The 20,567-nt window shown below is 40.5% G+C and overlaps 1 protein-coding gene across 2 annotated transcripts; it reads right to left on the bottom strand.

Annotated features, from left to right (window-relative positions):
- Positions 1-9,378: 9,378 nt before the first annotated feature.
- krit1 (KRIT1 ankyrin repeat containing) lies at positions 9,379-19,230 on the bottom strand. 2 transcript variants are annotated; one of them, XM_030789012.1, is made up of 17 exons: positions 19,150-19,230; positions 17,847-17,996; positions 17,539-17,695; positions 17,042-17,134; positions 16,526-16,655; positions 15,782-16,025; positions 15,422-15,537; positions 14,995-15,138; positions 14,588-14,744; positions 14,181-14,288; positions 12,350-12,506; positions 11,894-12,045; positions 11,236-11,402; positions 10,968-11,055; positions 10,169-10,375; positions 9,643-9,759; positions 9,379-9,480 (listed from the first exon to the last, which is right to left on the bottom strand). In XM_030789012.1, the coding sequence occupies exons 2-17, from the start codon at positions 17,943-17,945 to the stop codon at positions 9,391-9,393; spliced, it is 2,226 nt and encodes a 741-aa protein (XP_030644872.1). In that variant the 5' UTR covers positions 17,946-17,996; positions 19,150-19,230; the 3' UTR covers positions 9,379-9,390. The 2 variants fall into 2 exon arrangements, with proteins under 2 accessions (XP_030644872.1, XP_030644873.1); XM_030789013.1 differs by lacking the exon at positions 19,150-19,230 and having other exon boundaries at positions 17,847-18,011.
- Positions 19,231-20,567: the final 1,337 nt, after the last annotated feature.

Below are 20,567 nucleotides of genomic sequence, written 5' to 3'. Positions count from 1 at the left end.
AGAAAAGAGAAAAAAAAAAACATTACAATCCTATGAATGAAGTCCTTCAGATCAAGCAGATTAACTATTTGCAGTACAGCTGGGTACTCCTCTTATGTTAATGCATTCAAAGTAAATATAAGAAAAAGAGAAAAAGAACACAAAAAAAACAAAAACTTTTTGTAAAGAAATATATTTTTATGAGAAAATTATTTGTAAAATGTATGAATCTATTATGTAAATTTTCAATGCAATGTAAGATTAAAAAAAGGCTAACTGCTTTTGTAATGTGTTGTCCCCATTTTTGTTCTTGTTTATATATATTTTATGCAGACGACAAAAGGTTATAATTCTGATGGTTCTGTTTATATTTACAACAAGCAGTAAATATAAAGCTTGTAATTGTGTCAACTGGATGATGCTCAAGGCAAAGCCTTGTCTGGATTTTAATCCAACACCCTAAATGCCTGTTTTATTTTGGATTCTTGGCCAAAACGGCGAGTGTTTGATTGACAGATGTGTCGGCGTTTAATGTAATACGTGTAGGAGTGGAAATGCTTCAGGAACCCCTGTGGGGTGCAGCCTTCTCATTTTCCCTTTGACACAGCTTTAATTACGGCTGCAAAGCTTTGACTAATAGTGTGTAGCTTTGTCTCCGCCCATGGTGCCTGGGACTGATCCATCACACACGTCAGTGATTTCTACACAACTCATCAATGATTCAGGAGTGCGTCGGAAGGGACTTAGAACCGGTGTTCACGCCTGTGTATCACGCCCGGAACCAACGGGATTCCTCAGGAAGAAGTACGGTGTGGGGAAGTACTTCAGTGGAGTTGTACTACAAGAACTGATCATAGCACAAGCAAATGAAGTGTAAAACCAGTTTAGTACAGTAAATCAGCATAGTGAAAACTCAGTCATTTAGGCAGACTAGCCTATATGTGTAAATCCAGTACGTTAAGACTTACACATTCTGACACCAGTCAGAACCCCTTAGGGAAGGTAACGTCTCAAATCAATGAAGCAACACCTATCTATCACCAGTTTCATGAAGTTACACTATGTATCTAGGCCCCTTTGACTGAAAAGTCACAAAGACAGAAATAAACACCAAACTATTGCATTTCAGAGGAACATATATATTTTGCTGTGGAACACTAACACTCCAGTGCTGTATGTGTGGGACAGAAAAAGGACAGGTGAAACAATTCATTGGACAGGCTGCAATAAGGGAGCTCACTGTTAACCACAACTTCACACAGTCTCTGTGGTCAGAGACTGTTGTCTAGGCCAAACCTCATACAATTCCTGTGTCAACACATAAAGAAATTAATAGTGAGATCAACTGTCAACCTTTAGATTTGTTCTTCACTTCTTCGTTCATCAGTTCTTCATAGAAAACATAACCAATCTTTGACTCAATCGATCAAAATTAGCCAGATTTAAAAAAAAAGAAGCAACTCTTTCCATCGCTTCCAAGTCAGCCGGCAGGGAAAGCGTTACGTTCAGGCGATGATAAACAATGCGATTTTTGTATTCTTTTTTTTTTTCTTTTTTCTCACGTTTTCAATGCCAAGTCATTTGAATCCAGCCGCACAGAGAGAACAGAATAGTGTTGATTGGCAAACGCTCTCATAAGTCAAGCTTAATTCCATTCACGGTCTGTAACTGCAGGCACAGAATTAGAATTACAACCAATGCCACAGTGCACACATCCAATTAACTATGTTCAAAGCAGCCTATGATTTTACTCATGATCTATGTGAGCCGCGTGTTGCTGGAAGGTCAAAGGTCTTATCGTTGTGTAAAGTTATAACACGGCATTGCTTTGGAAAAAACGCGGAATGCGTTTCAAGGCTTTGGACCTTGAATTTCCATGTCACGCCATAACACATGCTCCTGTCCGCGCTTTCATCTCGCCGCTTTTCATTTTTCATAAGCCCACAGCTCCGAGCACGTCTTTCTTTCAAGATGCAACGTGACGATTTTTTTTTTTTTCCTTTTTCTGCACCGTTTCCACACCAGCTCCGAGATCAAGAACACTGGTAATCACACAGTTTTGCCACTGTGAACTTTGAGCTGACAGCTTTAGCTCTCTGTAGTGTTGGAGAGAGAGAGAGAGAGAGAGAGAGAAATGGAGCTCAGTGAAGACAAAAGCACCTTAGAGGGTGCGACAGATGCAGACCTGGCCCAGTGACTCAGGCTGCAGTAACAGGTCAAAAGGAAGGAAGAGGCCCAGATCTCCAAATACCCAGAAACCCAGCCAAGGATGATGGTCACGTGGGTAACGGATATGAATGGATGATGGATAAGAATCGACTCACAGCAAGCACCTGTGAGCACGCTCAACAATCTCTTTTTTTAAACAGTACCTGTAAAAAATGTCACAACCACGCTTCATAACAAAGATTTTCATAGTCCTTAATGGGAACACATAAATTACAGTAAAGAGTTCATAAACATAGATGGAAGCATCACTCACAGAGCTGCTTTTAAACAACAGTTATCGGTTTCTTTACTTTGTTACTTTACGTAATGTTTTCCGGGACTTTGAATGTTTTGGACGTTAGGTGTTGGTGGATTTATAGAGTATGGAAAGTGCAGGGTTTGTTAGTCATTCAGACCCGGTGTCAAGTATGCTCCTACTTCCCCGTCTCTGTAGGCCAAGCACTAACTCTCACTACTCAGTTATTCCAACAAAAAAAAATAAAGCAAAAAACTTTTTCACGAAGAGATCCGGCCTTCATTTCAAAGCTTTTAATAGAAAAAACGTGGCCAGATTTAGTTGAGTTTAGTTGAGTTTGCTGTTTCCACCCAGGAGATGTGCCTTTAATGTTCCGACGGGGACGCACCTGTACGACACCCATCAAACCATTATGTTTTGCCACCTGAACTCGCTCTCTAGATTTCCCTCTCCAAGTCTGTGTACACTGGCAGCACAAGTTTGCAGCTTCTGAATCCATTTTTGTGTAGTCTTCAGTTTAAGACTGCTGGTTTTTTTTTTTGTTTTTCTTTCGCTCCACCATTGTCTGCACAGTGAACTTGTTGCTTCTTGAGCACTTTGTGTTTGCTCGTTAGAGTTGGAGTTGTCAGGAAAGGAACGCTGAGGACTTTATTTGGGTTCCGCCACTTATTCTTCCAACCATAATTTCTAGATTCAGTGTCATAAGTATTCTTTTGTTGACCTTTCTCTGAACCTTTGGTGACGCTCCGCTTCACAAATGTTTCGCAAATTATTTTTAAACTCCAGAAGATTTGGGCTATGATAATACCCGTTACAAATTACACTTCATTATTTTCTTTTTTTAAGTATAGTCAAAAGAAATGTGATTTCCTGACACAGACAAGCTAATTTCTTAAAATGATGACAATTATCAGGTGCAACAGAACAGGTGCAAGTGATTAGCATATCATTACAAAATAGCTTCCAGAGCCAACCTTTACATAAAAACCAGAAACTTGTCATGATTTTGTAATTTATCTTCCCAGGATCAGTGAAGTTCTCCAAAACCATGCATCTGTGAGGAGTTCAGAGCAATTTCAGGTAATTAATGCAACAGTACAACGAATATGCTCCAAAGTGAGAAAATTTCAGGACACCAGCAACCGACCAACGGTAAACTATTCAGCCAAAAGATGATCAAGGAGGTGTCCAGGAATGTAAAGCCTCTCCTGCCAGAACTGGTGACCGTGGGGCAAAAGAGGTCACACAATTGTAGTCTACATGGCAGCTAAGGAAGAAACCTCCTCACTAGAAACTTCCTGAATGTGGAATAAGACTTAAAGCATCTCTGGACAGTTGAGTCAAAAGCAAAGTTATATGGGCACGATGTAATGTTTGCAAAAAAAAAAAAAAAATCACCTTTGAACAGAAATACTCTGTAAAAACGTAAAGGATTATGGTTTGAACAATGTGTTTTGAGGCTACCTCAAGGTTTTGGCATCTTCCTAATATTGAATCAAACATAAATTTTATGATTTATATGTGGATACTTGAGCAGCATGTGAGGCCAGCTTTGAAAAAGTTTTGGAATGGTCAAAGTCGAAACCTAAAATTTAAATCAATTGAATTCTGTGGAGAGTAGGCTGAAGGCCCCCCAAATATCAAACATTTGAAGTAGTTCTGATTTTGAAGAGTGGGCCAATATTCTCCCTGCATTTGATGTGAGACACTGTAAGAAACTGATAGACAATTGGAAGAGGAAGTGCTGGCTATTAAGTTACTTCTGCCAAGGTCAGCAACACCAGCTATTGAGGTTAGGGGCGTAGTTGCTAACTTTCTCTGTTCCATTAAAAACTATTGTTAGCGCCGTTTGTTAAATGTGTTTACCTTAAACTGTTAAAAGCATGAAAATAAAGATTGGATACAGGCTACACATTAAAAATGTGGTAGAAAAGCCAAACCTTTCAGAAGCGAAGTTACATTTTTAGAGCACAGAAGGTTCAAAGCATCAGTACAAAATTTACTTGCTGCATTTTTATGAATAATTGTTCCCTCCATTTGTTCAGTCATTACATATTGATATGCAATACTGAAGAAAGTATTCAATTTTTTATTGAACCAGTAATAAAACAAATTACCCGTCAGTTGAAAAATGCTATTGCTATGATGAGGTTATTTGGTTTGGTGTTATGTGTTTACAATACTGAGAGCGTTGAGAATCCACAATTTTAGAGGAACACCAGTCCTGCTTTTCTGGTAAATTTATACGGTTTTGTGTGTTTAACTTTTGAGATTAATGGTGCGTTTGACAAAAGAAATGTGTTGTGGCTGGGGTGTTGCATTAACCGTTTTAAAATGGGATTCTGTTCTGAGCAATGCATCCAATCAAGAAAAAGTCCTCGCGTAAACAATAATGCAACTGTGAGATGTGTGGAATCCTCTAACATCTGTAACGTCTTTGTTATTCGCCCATCAGTATGTCCTTGATTGTCTTTGGGGTAACTTAATATTCTCCCCACTTCTTCCGACTGATTGCAAAACAGACTGGACGAGGTTTGCCATATCTGGCGTCCCTTGCGATAGCCAGACTCTCGCATCTCCAACAGATCCCATACTGTTTATATTAATTTCCTCCTCGCTGGAAATACAGATTGAAAATACACTCATGGCTACACAAGAAAGCGACTGCAGATGTCTCCATCGCTTCTTGCGCGCGAACCGGCATCTGCTCGGACTCGCGCTCTGATGAGAGACTCAATGGCTGGATCGACCGTTTCGTTTGAACTTCAACCGTGACTGCTAGTTTAGACACGAGGCAGACCTACTATAGGTCAAAAAAAAAAAAGAAACCGATTCCTCAACGCCACTTTTGGAGTCTGCAAAAGCTAAAGAATGATCTAAAAGAAGTGCAGCAGCCTGAGCAAGTTAGACAAATGGATGGGATGTGCTTTGAAGTTTCCTTTCCATTTGCTGCTCAAGGTCACTTTGCTTTCCGCCTGGTAGAGAGCAAGTGTCTCTTGCCTTGAGATTTGATGGATGTCTCGTTCTATGCTGACGTTGTAGGCACCGTATGAGAACTAATGCGCGCCAAAGCTCTCTGCAGCGCGCCGGTAGAGGAGAGAGTTATGATCATTTCCAATTAAAAGTAAGCAATTCAGTTGTCAGGGAGGGGTAATGGAAATTCATATGCTCATACTCGAACTTCCTATACCCAAAAGGTAATAATATGATCGAAATTGATGCCCCTATTCATTAAACAAAGCACCGCCGTGATTTATTTAAAAAGGTTTGAGAAGAGGTGCCGGTGTCATTTGAAGCAAAGGACGGCATAAGGGCATCAAAGGGGCCTCTAAAGCATTGAAAACAGCTTGCCCGGGTCATGCTATTGCATACACTTCATGGTTTTGAATGCCTTGCCTCGTCGGTTGTGTGTGGGGCACAGGCTACGCATCTTTTTCATTATCATACCATGAGCTAATCGTCATTTAGACCTTGGGTAAAGGTTGTAAATTAACTCACGCTGAGACAGGCCTAAGAACATAATATACAATTCATAATGTCATCTCAAAAATGCGTTATGCCCCCTCCCCGTCATGTTGCTCAGCAACATTTTAATTAGCCATCAATCCGATCTGGATTGCATTATTACACAACATTACTTTTAATGTAGGCCAACTTTAATTAAAGTAATTCATAAAGTGTAATTGCAGAATAGTATTTCAAATTGCCCTGTGAAATAATCCGTTTAATGCAAAGTTAAGCTTGTGAAAAATCTGAATTTACGATAGATGGCCTAATGAGTAAGTTCCCGATTTTTCTTTTCTTTTTTTTTTTTTTTTTTAAAAATCAATAAGATTCTGAGTAGTCCACACTAAGGTTGCCAGGACCCAATCATGAGGCACTGAACTGCAGGTTTTGACCAGTGATTGCGCACTCCATTAAGTCTCACTGTGGCATTGTCAGTTATTAGTATTCTATTACTAAGCGACCTGTGTTTGTGCTCTAAAACTGAAAATAATCACTTTTTTAAAAGTGTTTCTCATACAATGTATTGAGCAATTCTCTCACTCTCTCAAGAGGCTGCTCCCATCTCTCTCTCTCTCTATTTTTTCTCAGACATCCTCACTCGAGAAAAAGACACAGCAGAATTTGAACTAAGTATAATATTTCACTCACTGTTGGAATTCCCTTGTTTCCCACTGCCAATTTCTTGGAGTGTTCTCTAGCAAAAATGCGTAAAAGTATCGAAATAAGTAAAAATCAGTCAGACACTATTAGTCAAACAGCAGTGTGATTATGTGCTTGGCGTAATGACGTGTACAAAGAAAAGTACAGCGACAATGACACAGGCTCCAGATGCAGAAGGCATTGCCTGACTTTATTTCACTTAAACATTACAGAAAAACGCTGTCACCCTCACGGTTTATCTGAAAATAAAAGTCGTGAGGGAGCGTGGTGGAATTATATATTCCAGTTCAACTGCCACTATGTTTAACAGCTTTCTTAATTCGTTTTTTAGTAGATTTTATTCTTTAAACCATTTGGAGTATTTCATTGGAACATGTAATGCCTCTCACGTAACACGGTAAAAAATTACTTCCATGTATACTACAACGTACAAAGTGCGCAATAGCCACCAGCATGATGAACATTCAGTTGAAAGATATCAGCAACGTCTGAATGCAAATCAGGCATGATCATTGGCGCATCATTAGTATGTACATATTGGGTTAACCATGGCCGTAGAAGATCTGCCCTGTGTTGTTGTCGACAGCGGTATGAGCCGTTTGTCCTATTGCTTTTGTTACATCTCGCCGAAAGTACTTGGAAACATCTCAGGACATTATTACAGTTTTCTCAAAAGAACCATTTGGCAAACAGACAAGGTCCAAACAAGCTTTTGAAAATTAAATTGCTTGGCTCTGGCCCGATGCTCTTTTTAAAAAATTCCAAATGCTTAGGAATTCAGAAATGCCTCTCATCCCATGGATGAAAGCAAAAACATTGTATAGCCTTTCCTACAATACCTTTGTTTACCGTGCCTGCTTACTCCCATTATCCAAGGAAGAACATTTAGGTATTGGGATACGGCCAGACACTCAAAGACCCAACACGAATGCACAATCTGTTTGATTAGGGTGGTTATACAAGAAGATTTCAAATGATTATCCTAGAAAATTCTGTCTATCCAAGCAGAGCATTCTAATCACTGTCATTGTCCCTTTCTTCGATAAAAGTGTAAGTTGGAGTTATACGGCAGCACAGATCAACTGCTCCTCTGCAGTAGAGAAGCGTTTAGATTTTACTGACGATAGAGCGTCGGTGACATCTGGTGGCGAAAACACGGACTTGCGGTGAAACGTAACTGTGAAATTTGATTCGCTAGGCCGGATACACCAAAATTGTTTCAGGCATTTTAGCACGTGCAAAGGTACGAACGGTTCATTCAGGGATCTGGGAACGATGTGTTCTTATACCTGTATTACTGAAGTGTGTACAGAGCCTGCCGTTCGCAAGATGTTTGCTGCAGCCTCTCGACAACGTTGGCAGAGACGTCTCCTCACAGCCCCTTACCCCCCCCCCCCCCCGTGCGTTGAGCCAATGAGATTTTAGGAGCCATTTTTGGAGTCAAAGTAGGTCACGAAAACGGGGTGGCATTTACTGAAACGAAAACATTTGTTGTTTTTGCAGTTTTGGCTGTCATTCTTCCTCACAAGCAACTTCTTAGTGCTGTATGATGTCTTTTGCCTGTCTGATGTTGTCGCATTCTATGGGCAGGTGATCAGGGTTTTTTGGGGGGTTGTTTTTTTTGTTTGTTTGTTTTTTTAATCTGGTCTTTTATGCAGCCAGGCAGGCACTCGACGCATTTGAACTAGAGCCTGGAGTCGCTCGAGCAATCCTGTTCAAATCCATAGAATACATTCAGTGTGTTATTTTGACTCTAGGAACCTCGGCCTGCAGAAGGTAGTTTAAAACTGATAAATCGGCACTGAGGAATCCTCATAGCATTCAGTCATTAGGCCTGGTTGGAGTTCATGTGAGGTTTAGACTGAAATCCTGGGATTTGTCAGGGTAGAAAAGCATGAGAAACCTTTTTCTTTTCAGTGTAATGTCACTGCAACAAAAGGCAAAAATTCCAGTTCTTTGCAAAATATAGGGCACAATCTCTGTTACAGTACACGACAGAAAGACCTTTTCAAGTATTATGCTTTCACATCAAAATTCAAGGCATCCTGCATGTTTAAGTTTGCATAGGCCACAGTTGTTACTGTTATACTTTCTCATTTTCATAAGCCATATTTGTTATTTTTAGTCAATTATCTTCTGTTGCCTAACATTCATTTAAGCAGTTAATGCTAATGTCATGCTCCCAAAGGTGCACACTAGTATGCATATCGCCTTTCTATGCATCTTCCATTCCATTATGTAAAGTAAACGCTTCAGGTAAACGATAAAAATGAATTCCCATTTGAGTTTAAGTCAAATTTTCGATGAGGTCATCACTTTAAAGTTATAAAGTATGATTTTCACAAGCTAGGAGTCATATCCTCTTTATTCTATCTTTGTAAACCCGTATAAAAAAAAAAAAAAAAAAACATTTGTTCCCAGTGATGTATGATTTATTAATTTTATTAAAATGGAACCATTCAATACACATATTTACACAAAATACTGGGGGGGGGGGGGACTTTAAATGTGGTGTTATAAAATGTATTCAAAACTCATATCATATACAGCATAAAAACATATACATAATGATCCTGAAACAATGAATTAAGCAGACTGATCAAGATATGTAATGTTATCTTTTGTGTGTATTTGGTAAAACTGTCCTTCCTCATTAAAAAGAATTTAAAAAAAAAATAATAATAATAATCCAACGCAAACACAAAAAAATCCAAGTAACAAAATACAATGGTAGGCACACAGTTAACAAATTAAAAACATGTCTTGTTTGATGCTGTTATTTAGCCATACGCATATTTGTCTGATGGACCTCTGTCATTTGGTGTTATCTGTCCACTCAACTTCATCAGAAGCTTAACGATGAGACCAGCCTGTAGCAGAGGGAAAAAAAAAAAAAACAAAGGAAAAAAAAACATTATATACCACCACACTGTCACTTACATTACACTAAGATATAGACATACACACTGGAGAGAGGAGGGAAAAAAAAAGGAAAATCGATCCTCATTAAACACACAAATACACCAGGGTACCTGTTTGGTGTGCACAACAAAGTTCTTTTTGTCCCGCAGGCTGTGAATCTGAACGTACTGGTCGGCTTGTCCCAGCTGCCACATGAAGGATCCATACTCAAAGCTCAGATAAAGAGCCTGAAAAACACAGGGCATCTTAACTGAGCGGGAACAGGAAGTGCTTTCCCCACTTCGCCCGCTCTAACTCCAGCAGAGAGAGCGGACTACTTACAAACTGAATAACAATCAAAAGCTGCCTTCACTGACAATGCTAAAAAAAAAAAAAAAAAAAAAAAAACCCTGCTCCGTCCTACATCTAAAAAAAAAAGTTTGAGATTTCCACTGAAATTCTGAGGATGTACGAACTGTTTGGAGAACCAAACAGCAACAAACAAAAAAAAAAACTTACATAAAACTGGCATGAAATACCCAAGAAAGGTTCTGCGCTGATATTGCGTTTCGTAGAAATGTCACGCGTTTCGGTCTAGAACCGGACATCCGTCCAATTTGTCTGGTTTATGTGCGTGTTTCAGGTGTACTATCTCACCTTGGTTTCCATGTTCATTAAGTGCAGGCCCTTGGCGTTGATGCCCACGTAGACGCGGATGACTTTGTGAGTGCTGGAGCTGGCTTTGGTGAATATCTGTCCGGTGAAGAAGGCGGCGCCGTAGGTGGGGATGTCCCAGCAGTGCTGGAGGAAGAGCCTCTGAAGATGGTGCATCTCTTTACTCACTGCTTCATTGGTGCTCAGACTCTAGAGAGAGGACGGCAGCACGAGGAAAGACATGTCATCTCCAGAACTTACCTCGGGAACGCTTGACCGATTTTACGTTTTCGGCCCCGAAGTTGTCTCAGTCCTCAGTTTCGGACGGTTTGGAACGATTTCGGACGCGAGCGACCGCTGACTGACGCTGTTGTTGTTTTAAAAACGGAAATCTGCTGTCTTCTTTCTGTGACTACTCTGACCTACTCTGACTGCCACATGTTAGTCACAGGAGGACAGACTCTCCCCTTTTTGATCTTCATTCCTCTTTCAGGTTTGTGCAAATTATAGCCACAGGGAGTGTCTCCTGGCTACTGCTGCCTCAGGCGTCAGTACTGGGGAGAGGGGGGTCTCAGATCTGGAATTTTCTAAAGCAGCTTTGAAACAATGTCAAAATATTGTCAGAAAACACAATACAAATAAACCTGAACTGCGCTGATGGACATTCTTCTCATCAGCATGACGGATAAGACCTGCTCACGTGAAAACAGAAAACTCAGAATAACTGAAACCTTTTTCAAATCGAACCGTTTTAAGCAAGTAAGTAAAGAGTACAAGGTCCATATCCAACGCTGCTTCCTACCTTATATTCATGAAGTAACTTATTGGTCCACTGATGTGCTTTGCTCTTCACTTTGGATATGGGAATGATAGATTTCAGATTTTCCTCACTGTTGGACACAGAAAAAAAAGAGTGCCCATATAATTAGAGTTTAAAAAAATGCAGTAACATTGGTGACGGTTACAAGACTTATTTAGACTTAGACTTATTCCCACAGACAGAGAGACAGAGAGTCAGACAGAGAGCGAGAGAGAGAGAAAGAGAGGCAGAGTGAGAGAGACAGACATACTTGAGAAAGCCCTGTTTATGTTTCTTGCTGTCGTAGCTGCCGTAGATGATCTGCAGTAAGAGTCCGGCCAGAGTGATGAGTTTGCTCTCTGACGCTGGGAAGAAGCCCTTCAGCAGGCAGTAACGAGCTTCATCAAACAGTATGAGAATGGACAACGGGTCATCAACCTAACACACACACACACACACACACAAACAAATACATACACAACATACACGATAAATAACACATTTCCACGGCATATCTCAATCAGCCAATCAATAAAAATGATTCAACAATAAATTATTTTGGGACATTAATCAATACTTACGTATCCAGGCAGATAAAACCTATTTTCCACACGACCATGCAGGGTATAGCTCTTACACAAATCACCTTGTATTATATCAATCTTTTGCTTCTGTTTGTTTTACCCCATCCCAGTCTGTCTGTCTTGTCTGCTATAAAGTCAACTCTGAATTCCTTTACACCCGCTGGATCCCTTTTTCTCCTCTTATCGCTGTGCTGAAGGGTGCTGGCATGAGAAATTAGCCGGAATATGATATCAAAGTGTAAAGTATGTTATTACATTTTCCAGAGAGCTTTCTGTGTTAATTGAGTGTGACCCTGACAAAAGATGGGATGAGTAAGGAGGAGGGGAAAAAAGTCAAGGACGTGCCTTCTTCTCGATGTCGAGGGGCAGTCGTACATCCCTCCGCAGGAAGAGCTGAGGGTTCTCTCTCTGCGGGTCCAGGGCAGTCAGATCAGTCACGATCTCACTCCAGATACGCAGGTGCTGCAGGGGTTTGTGGTACGGCTTCAGCTGCAGACCTGGGAGAGGAGGAGGAGAAAAACACACACACACACACACACACACAGGTACACAGAACTTGTGGGTTAAACAATACAATATGCAGATGAATATGTCTTAAATGAGCCAGATTAACTTAAAAAAAAAAAAGATCATTGCAGAATTTAACTTAATGTACTGGCGGTGCCAAAAAAAAGTCCATTAAACACACATAATCAAATAAGCTTGTCCTGATATGATTCAGAAGCAGAACCTGGGTCTGAGGGAGCGGTCCTAATGAAGCGGATCGGGTCAGGGGTGTGAGAAATGAGGTGGTGTACGTACTGAGGTTCTCGGAGCAGATCCAGATGGTGAAGTACTGCTGGGTCTCCTGAGAGAGACGCATGCCCTCCATGATCTGCTGCACCGTCGTGTTGTTGCCGTGTTTCAGCTCCACCGAGCGATACGAGCCGTCCATACGATAGATCCGCACCTTCTCGTACTACACCAACACACACACACACACACACACGACATCCCTCTCACTAACTGCCTCATTCAGTATTCTATTAATAATAATAATAATAATAATAATAATAATAATAATACAAGTTTACTTAGAACCCAATATCACTATTTATAGTCTCAAAGGGCTTTACATGTCCATAACAAAGTCAAATCTAAATGATATTATCCATAAATTCGAGAAAGTAGATAAGTATTTAATCTGGTTTTAAAGGTATGGAGAGAGTTTGCCTCCCTAACTTCTGTAGGTAAACCATTCCAGGGTGAGGGAGAGTGGTAGGAAAAGGCTCGGTTGCCAGCTGACTTCTTTTTAACTCGTAGAACGACTAATAGTCCAGAATCTTGAGAGCACAGGGAGCGGGGGGGGGGGGGGGGGGGGGGGGGTTATAGGGTGTAATTAAGTCAGACAGGCAGGAAGGCACAAGCCCATGTAACATTTTATATGTTGATAAGAGGACCTTAAAATCTGCCCTTGCAATTCAGAGCGGTCATTGTGCTGGATAGTTAAGAAAATCTGAGTATCGTCAGCATAACAATGGAAGTTAATGTTGTGACTACAAATTATGTCACCCAAAGGGACATTGTAAATAAAGAATAGAAGAGGGCCAAGGACTGATCCCTGAGGAACACCATAGTTAAGCTCATGGTATTCAGAGGTCACATTATTATAGTGGACACACTGCTTTCTCTCAGAGAGATAAGATTTAAACCAAGAGAGCACCAGGCCACAAATGCCAATTTGATTTTCCAGGCGCTTTAACAATGTAGTGTGATTGACCGTGTCATATGCTGCACTCAGATCAAGCAGAATAAGAATAGAAGTCACACCAGCATCCATGGCTAATAAAATATCATTAGTTACTCTGGTAAGCACGGCTTCAGTAGAGTGAAAACACCCGAAGCCTGACTGAAATATTTCAAACAGACTGTCAGAGGACATACGGGCTATCAGCTGAGCAGTTACAATTTCTTCAAGTATTTTCGAAAGAAACGGGAGATTAGAGATCGGCCTATAATTATTTAAGGCTTGAGGGTCAAGGTTCGTTTTTTGAGTAAAGGCCTGATCACGACTGTTTTAAAAGCGGGGGATAAAACACCAGATGTAAGTGACATATTTAGAGTGTTTAAGATTGTTGGGCCGAGAACCGAAAACAGCTCTATGTAAAGTTTATCAGGTAGGGGATCAAGGACGCAAGAGGCTGGTTAAGCAGAGTGCACCAATTTGAACAGTGTGTCTAGAGAGATAGAGTTAAACTGAGTTAAAGGGTACACCTCATGATTAATCTCAGGCACACTGACGGAGAGCGTGCAGGCAGTCTGATTTGATAAATTAATTTGAATATTACGACGACTTAAGTCTATTTTTTGCGAGAAAAATTCAACAAAATCGATTGCAGTAAAAGGGCTAGATTGAGGGGAGTGATTCTATTAACATGCATTAGCGCTGCTTACACATCCACAACTGATTACATGAGAAATGAATGGTGTATTATCAACACCAACCAATCATGGGTCATGTTAGGTTTTTGGCATGAGCTGAATAGATTTCTGCATACTTAAGGCTTTTCTAAATCCTGCTCTTTATCTTTGTGTAGAGGAGTGGAGGGGTGTGTGTTATCAATGGGTGTATGTAGAAGATGTTTCTACAAACCGGTTTGTTGTTGGCTTGCTGGAGAAGTTTAATGGTTTCCTCCCAGTTGTTCTGTTTGTTCTCCTCACAGACTTGAAGGGGTGACCTTTTCTGCTGATCCTCAATGTGCTTCAAACAGGAAGAACCACAAAACAGTCACAGGTTTCTCACCAGGCAAAACAAAGTTCTGCGTTTTAACACACTTTAAACTTCCTCTGTAATGGCTGAAACGGTCATAACTTACAATTTACAACAAAGACATGGTTTGAGGATAAGTTACTTTTATTTAATATTTATGTAACAACTGAAGATGCATACAGACACGTTCCTAAATATTTACCAACTCATGGAGAAACAAATGTCTTGATTAAGATGCGTATACAGGCAAAGGCTTAAAATGCCATCACTCGTAATGGAGCATCTCTTACTCGGTCTATCTCTGGGTGTTGCAGAAGAAGCTGGACAATCTCTGAATGGCCTCCACCTGCTGCAAAATGCAGGGGCGAGCTGAGCTGTCCGTTCAGCAGGTTGGGGTTGCAGTTTCCCTTCTCCAGCAGCAGCTTGGTAGCCTCCACTTTTCCATACCTGCAGTCCACACACAACATCAGTGTGGACTACACATTTCTCATCAGCTAGGGAAAAGGGTTTTTTTTGTTTGTTTGGGGTTTTTTTTTGTTGTTTTGTTTTCCTAATGCTGACTTCAGAATCAAAGTAACACTGAGATCAGAAGACACACTTTCTCTGACTCACTTAAAGGGGAAAACATTAAACATACAGGTAGTGAGCTATAGAGAGAGGCTAAAATGAGGCCTAAATAAAAGCCAGTGAAACCAACCAGCAGGCGTAGTGAATGGGGGCCCAGTGGTCGCTGTCGAGCTGTTTGACGGAAAAGCCACTGTCCAGCAGTTTGGAAATGAGCTCCGTGTCCCCTTCACATGCACTGCGATGCAGAGGGAAGTCATCGACCCACTGGTGCTCTCTGGTGGCGAGAGAGGGAATAGCGAGTGACATCAAGCACAGCTGTTACATAATCAGTAATTGTGAATGTGGTCACAACAAATTAATGAACAGTACTGGGTTAAAATGATTGGTTTGCTTATGAAATCACTAAGCGATTTTTTATATTTACTTGCTGATAGTTGTATCTCAGTTCTAAATGCCTGTGGAGTTTAAGTGGCTATAAAACCAATGGATCTGTTCTGTATTAGTATCTGTTTGTTTTATTACTGTCTGTGTCTTTTATGGAAGTTTTTTTTTCTCACTTGTCTTCCGTCACACTGCTCATGCTGTGTTGCCACTTCTCCCTCTTTGGAATCTGGATTTTGGAATAATCTGGAGCTCCCAGGCCAAAATAAGGATTAATGATGACCTTGTCAACCTAAATGCAAAAAATAAATAAATAAATAAATGTATTTAACCATGCGGCCCACGAACCTCTGAGCAGGATTTTTCTGCAACTTTTAGCATACCTACCACAATAAACCCTCTCTCATTATTCAAACGCGCTGCTTTGAAATGTAAAGACATCACATAGAGATTTAATGTAAATTATACATTAAAAAAAAAAAAAAGAGAATCCACACACAGCTAAGTAAAGCAGTCTCTAGGCAGTGTTGACTCACTCTGTTGGTATACTGCAGGTCAGTGCCATATAGGGGATTCTTAATATACATGTCGGCCTTCTCTAATGACATCATCTTGCTCTTGATTTCCAGGGCGGTGTAAGCCATACGCGGGGAGACGTCGGTTTGCTTGCTCTCTGTGGCGTAGGCGGGGTTATTGACGTTGGTTTTGACCCTGTCGACGGGGGCGGGGCGGAAAAGAGCGGGAATGGCGTGCGGCACCGTGTGCTGTTCGGCGAGCCACCTGAACAATACACAAGTATCACAATGACTTCCCAAAATACCTCCCAACATAATCGCACAGCCAGATGCTCCAGAGGCGCCGGTCAACTGAATGAACACTGCAGATTCTTAAAAGTCAAGAGACAGATTGTCATGGGGTTCAACACATGGAAACCCGCTGTCCCAACCAGGAAAAAAGATCGTACTTCATTTAGTCACTCAGTTATAAAAGATATAAGCATATTTGCTCGTTTTCAGCACTTGGCTTTTTTTTTTTTTGTTTTCTCAGTCGAGTTAAAAACCCTGTGAACCATCTTCCTCTTGGACCAAAAAATAAATAAATAAATAAATAAATAAATAAACAGTGTGTAGTCGATATTAACATAATCGCATCAAAATAAAAGACCCGCACAGACCACGTTTTTTAGACAGAATACTTTCTCCTAAATATCTCAGAATATCTCTTTACTTTCTAACTGAACTAACAGCGGAGTCAAAAATCAGGTGTGAACGGGGGCTTACTTGTCTAAGGCGAGGAGCATCTTTGAGGTAATGGAGGAAAAGTGGGTGCTGGTTTCACTGCACACACGCATGATGTCGTGAAAGCAGTAGAAACTGGGACTCCCAGGGTGATAGGTGGGTTTGCTATTGTCTGCGAGGAGGACAAATAAAAAAAAAAAAAAAAGAAAGAAAACAGTCGTAAAACACGTACAAAGTATTCAACGTCATCCTGCACAGCAGTGGTTTTAAGTGTGACATCTTCACAAAACATTTAACGCTCCACATAAAACGTCTCAGAGTCTTTTCAAGAATTCTACTCAAACCCAAAGCTTTTAAGCAAAAAGCCTAAAACTTTTGTGTGAGGACTTTGCGCAGTTCCGCGTGATCTTTATTAGAGAAACAGTATTACGCAGTTACTCAATGGAAGGCTACTCTGGTTCACAACAAAATTAAACTGCTTGGAAAATGGTGGATAAACTAACTCTTTTTTTCCTCATTAGTAACTTGTCATTTTTGAGAGTGAAAAAAAAAATGTACCTTTGACATTTATTGGCACAATAAATAGAGAAGCCTCTTTTCCCTCATTCTCGCCATCCAAAGGGAACTTCTTCATGTGCACTACCCGTTTCCCTGGAACATAACCACACTGATAGTCCATTCAGTTCTTCTGGGAAAATCTCATATACACAACCTTTTTTTTTTAAACTCTCTTTAGGACAGCTGTTAGATCGATAAAGAGAGAAACCGACAATTTGGTTTATACTTTCTACTGAGGGTTTGATTTCTGGCATGAGCATTTGCTGGATTAAAACACAACGGAAATCGACAGTACAGACCGTTAATGCTGCAAAACATCCTAAAATACCAGTTAGCAGATTTCTAATACTCCTTGCATCTTTGTTAGAAAATTATACATGGGACTGGTGACTGTTTTTCAACTGGTTTTAAGCTGGAGCGAAAGATATACGTAAACCGCAAGCTCTCAGCTATGTTCTGGCGCCCTCTTCAGACAGATGTCAGGTTACACCACTCACCAATTAGACCTTGGTTATTTGATATGGGCTTGGTCGTTTCATCAACATATTCCAAAATAGATCTGGTTCTATCGCTGTCAGCATGTATTTTGGTCCCAAGAAGAACTTTCTTCCTTTTCTTTTCTTTTCCTTCCAAAGGAACCTCCACCAAAAGGATCTTTTGAGAGGAATAAGATCATTAACAACATCAAATACATACAAATTAAATCCATATGTGTAACTGCAGTTACACAGCTTGGAAACTGACGATTTAAAAGTTTAAAATTCATGAGGATCTTTGTCTTGTTATCACTTAATATTGTTCTTACCTCATAAGCTTTCGCACGGTACTCTTTGGAGGTCAGACTGACTGTACTCTTTGGGCGAATTACAGCAACGAATACATCCTCCAAGTCTTGATTGCCCATCACGCAAGTTTTCTTCTGTTCCCTTTGGGGCAGACCCTATGCGCACCATGCCTGCAACGGTTACATCAGTGTGGAAATAGATCTAGATTTTGTTTATTTCATACTTGTCTGAAATGCCTCTCTTCTGACTCTTTCAAATATCAAAAACCAAGCGACATCGTAAGAACAGAACTTATCAAATTCAACGAGTTGCAGTAATTCAGTCGACAATAAACTATCATTCCCACATATTTCTCTGTTGTCCGGGTTTTTCTTGGTATTTAGCTCAAAACAGCAGTATGTACAATATTTAATGTGACCCGTGCACGCATAACCTCGAGTCCGAAGACAGAAGAAAGCTATTTTATCACCACATGTCCATTCTTTCGTTTATTAACAAATGTGTCCTGAGTGTATTTTAGGGGTGTGAACATATGTTTTATTTCAATCTAGACTCCATTATTATGGATCTTAGCTAAATACCTAAAGTATTCCACTTATTAATCTGCAGCTCAGGATTGTAAAATTCGAACAATACCAGTAACTCAGCCAGTGATCTAATATCAGTACGAACGGAAAGGGCAGAATTCGCGCATTCGCACACGACTAGTGTTTTCATCGCCCCCGCAAATCTAGCAGTTGCATGTTTTGTTGTGCTCCTCAAGTTTGTCGCTAAGGGAAACATATAAAAGGTAGCTTAGCTTGATACTTCCATCTCTCCAAAATGCCGTATCGTTCCAGGAGAGATTTATTGAACATAAATAGAATCACTGTTAAAAACAGCTAACTAGCCAAAAACAAAATGATGAAGAAAACTCCAAAATGTATAATCACAAGTACTGTCACAGGTCACACCCCGGAAACGAACCACCCAGCCACTACTTCGCAGCTTACATGGACAGAGAGCTAGCCAGCTAATACCGTTAGCTAAACAAGTTGTATACTTAATGGATCCGCAAGTTAAACATGGAAAAAGGCACGTCTTAAATTTAACTGTAGTAGATACGAATCACTGGGTCTCTATAAGCTTGACAACACAGCCAACAAAACGAGGCAGCCAAAAATAGCCATTAGCTGTTATAAATAACATTAGCATAATTCTCTCATTGGTCCAGGACAAAGCTAACTTGCGTTAGTTGTTTGATTACTGGTTTGCTAGCAAATTTAGCACACTAGCTTGCTAACATGCTATCCCTACAGTCTCCGTACTTGTGTTAAATCTTACCTGAAAAACTAGTTTTCTGTCATTTTTGCATTTCATCCGTTTTATGCCCTAGTCTCTCAAAGTAACACATAACCTCCAAAGGTGTCATAAGTGCTTTTCCCGACTCATTAGCAGCCTGTGGGAGGGCAGCATACCACTGTGAAGCCAGAATTAATAGCATTTTTTTTTCCGTCATGGCCGCTAAACAGACATTTTTCAACATAAAAGTGCTAAGAGGGGTAGTGATTCTGTGCGGGACTGAGAGGTGCAGTAAATGGAGACAAAAACCTTTGGATAGACTACATACAGTTCGTACATGTGGAGGGAAATTCAGCTGCTCCTCAATTCATGTCATTTTTGAATGTGCACAAGTACACTTATTGTTAGAATAATTGCCTCTGGCTGTCTAGCAGCCAACATCCCTGTATTCAGTCCTGAAGTTATTCTCAAACATGAAGTTCTGTTGGAAGAAAGAGACATTATGAGCAAAGACTTCACTGGAAATTGATACAAATATGATTTCTTTTAAACATATTTCAAAAATTTTGCCAGTAAAATATGAGAATCAGAGGTGTATTCAGCATTTTACACTTGTAGTTTAAGATTTTATAAAGAACACCTAGCTGCCTAAGTGCAAAAAGAAGGGGGGGGGGGCACTGGTACATAGTAGATGTGTATTTGCAGGACAGCGCTGGCTCTATGACAATGCACTAACATCTTTCTGCACTGAGAGAGAGGGATAGAACTGTAGCTGTCCTCAAGAGAATTAACAGAAGTCACGGGCCTGTAAACTCACTGATTAGAGTGGCCATGTGGTTGTTTGTCTTTCTGCACAGGCTTGGCAAATGAAAATGGCTTATCAAGGCTCTGAACAAGCTGCTCTTTATTCTGGAGTGGTTACTCACAAGCTCAGCAGGAGACACTGACTATTTTAGACTCTGGATAGGGTGTTAAGTGTCAAAAGAAGGCTTGTAGTTGTGGTGTATTTTCAACAGAGTTTTTGAGCACTCTCTGACTGGGTGAGACTGTAAGGCTGTTTTCTGGAGTCCACTCCAGTAAAAAAAAAAAAAAAAAAAGACAACACAACCAAAATTATGCCAAACAATATGCTTTTCCTTTCTTAATATTCTGGCCATGCCTGTTAAAGGAAGGGGCGGGCGGGGACTTGGAGGGGATCCATGATTGTAACCAGCTCCCCTGTCATAAGTAAGTTTCAGTCTGACTAGAGTTTTACCGATAGTCTCTGAGTCAGCATTTGAACTGTAACTGTTGGCAGCTCTTTCTGTTTGTCTAGAGACAAAGACATTTATGCTAAAGAAGCCCTCTGGGTACATAATCATTTGCTTAACTGGATGTGCTTCCTTTTGGAAAAGAGTTAGTCCTGGTTTTTTTGAGGGGGGGGGGGGGGGGGGTACCCTGCCTGAAAAGCCAAAATTGGT

Source organism: Chanos chanos, chromosome 12 (assembly GCF_902362185.1).
Source record: "Chanos chanos chromosome 12, fChaCha1.1, whole genome shotgun sequence".
Classification (NCBI taxonomy): domain Eukaryota; kingdom Metazoa; phylum Chordata; class Actinopteri; order Gonorynchiformes; family Chanidae; genus Chanos; species Chanos chanos.
This window is presented reverse-complemented; position numbering and strand designations above follow the sequence as displayed.

Bases quoted from the DNA above. Each gene is read 5' to 3' on its own strand.
- krit1 (XM_030789012.1), bottom strand. From the start codon at position 17,945: ATGGGCAATCAAGACTTGGAGGATGTATTCGTTGCTGTAATTCGCCCA. The intron at 14,745-14,994 runs GTTGGTTTCACT...TGTGGACTGCAG, and splicing joins CCCATTCACTACGCCTGCTG to GTATGGAAAAGTGGAGGCTA. The intron at 12,507-14,180 runs GTTTGTAGAAAC...GTGTTGGTGTAG, and splicing joins AGCAAGCCAACAACAAACCG to TACGAGAAGGTGCGGATCTA.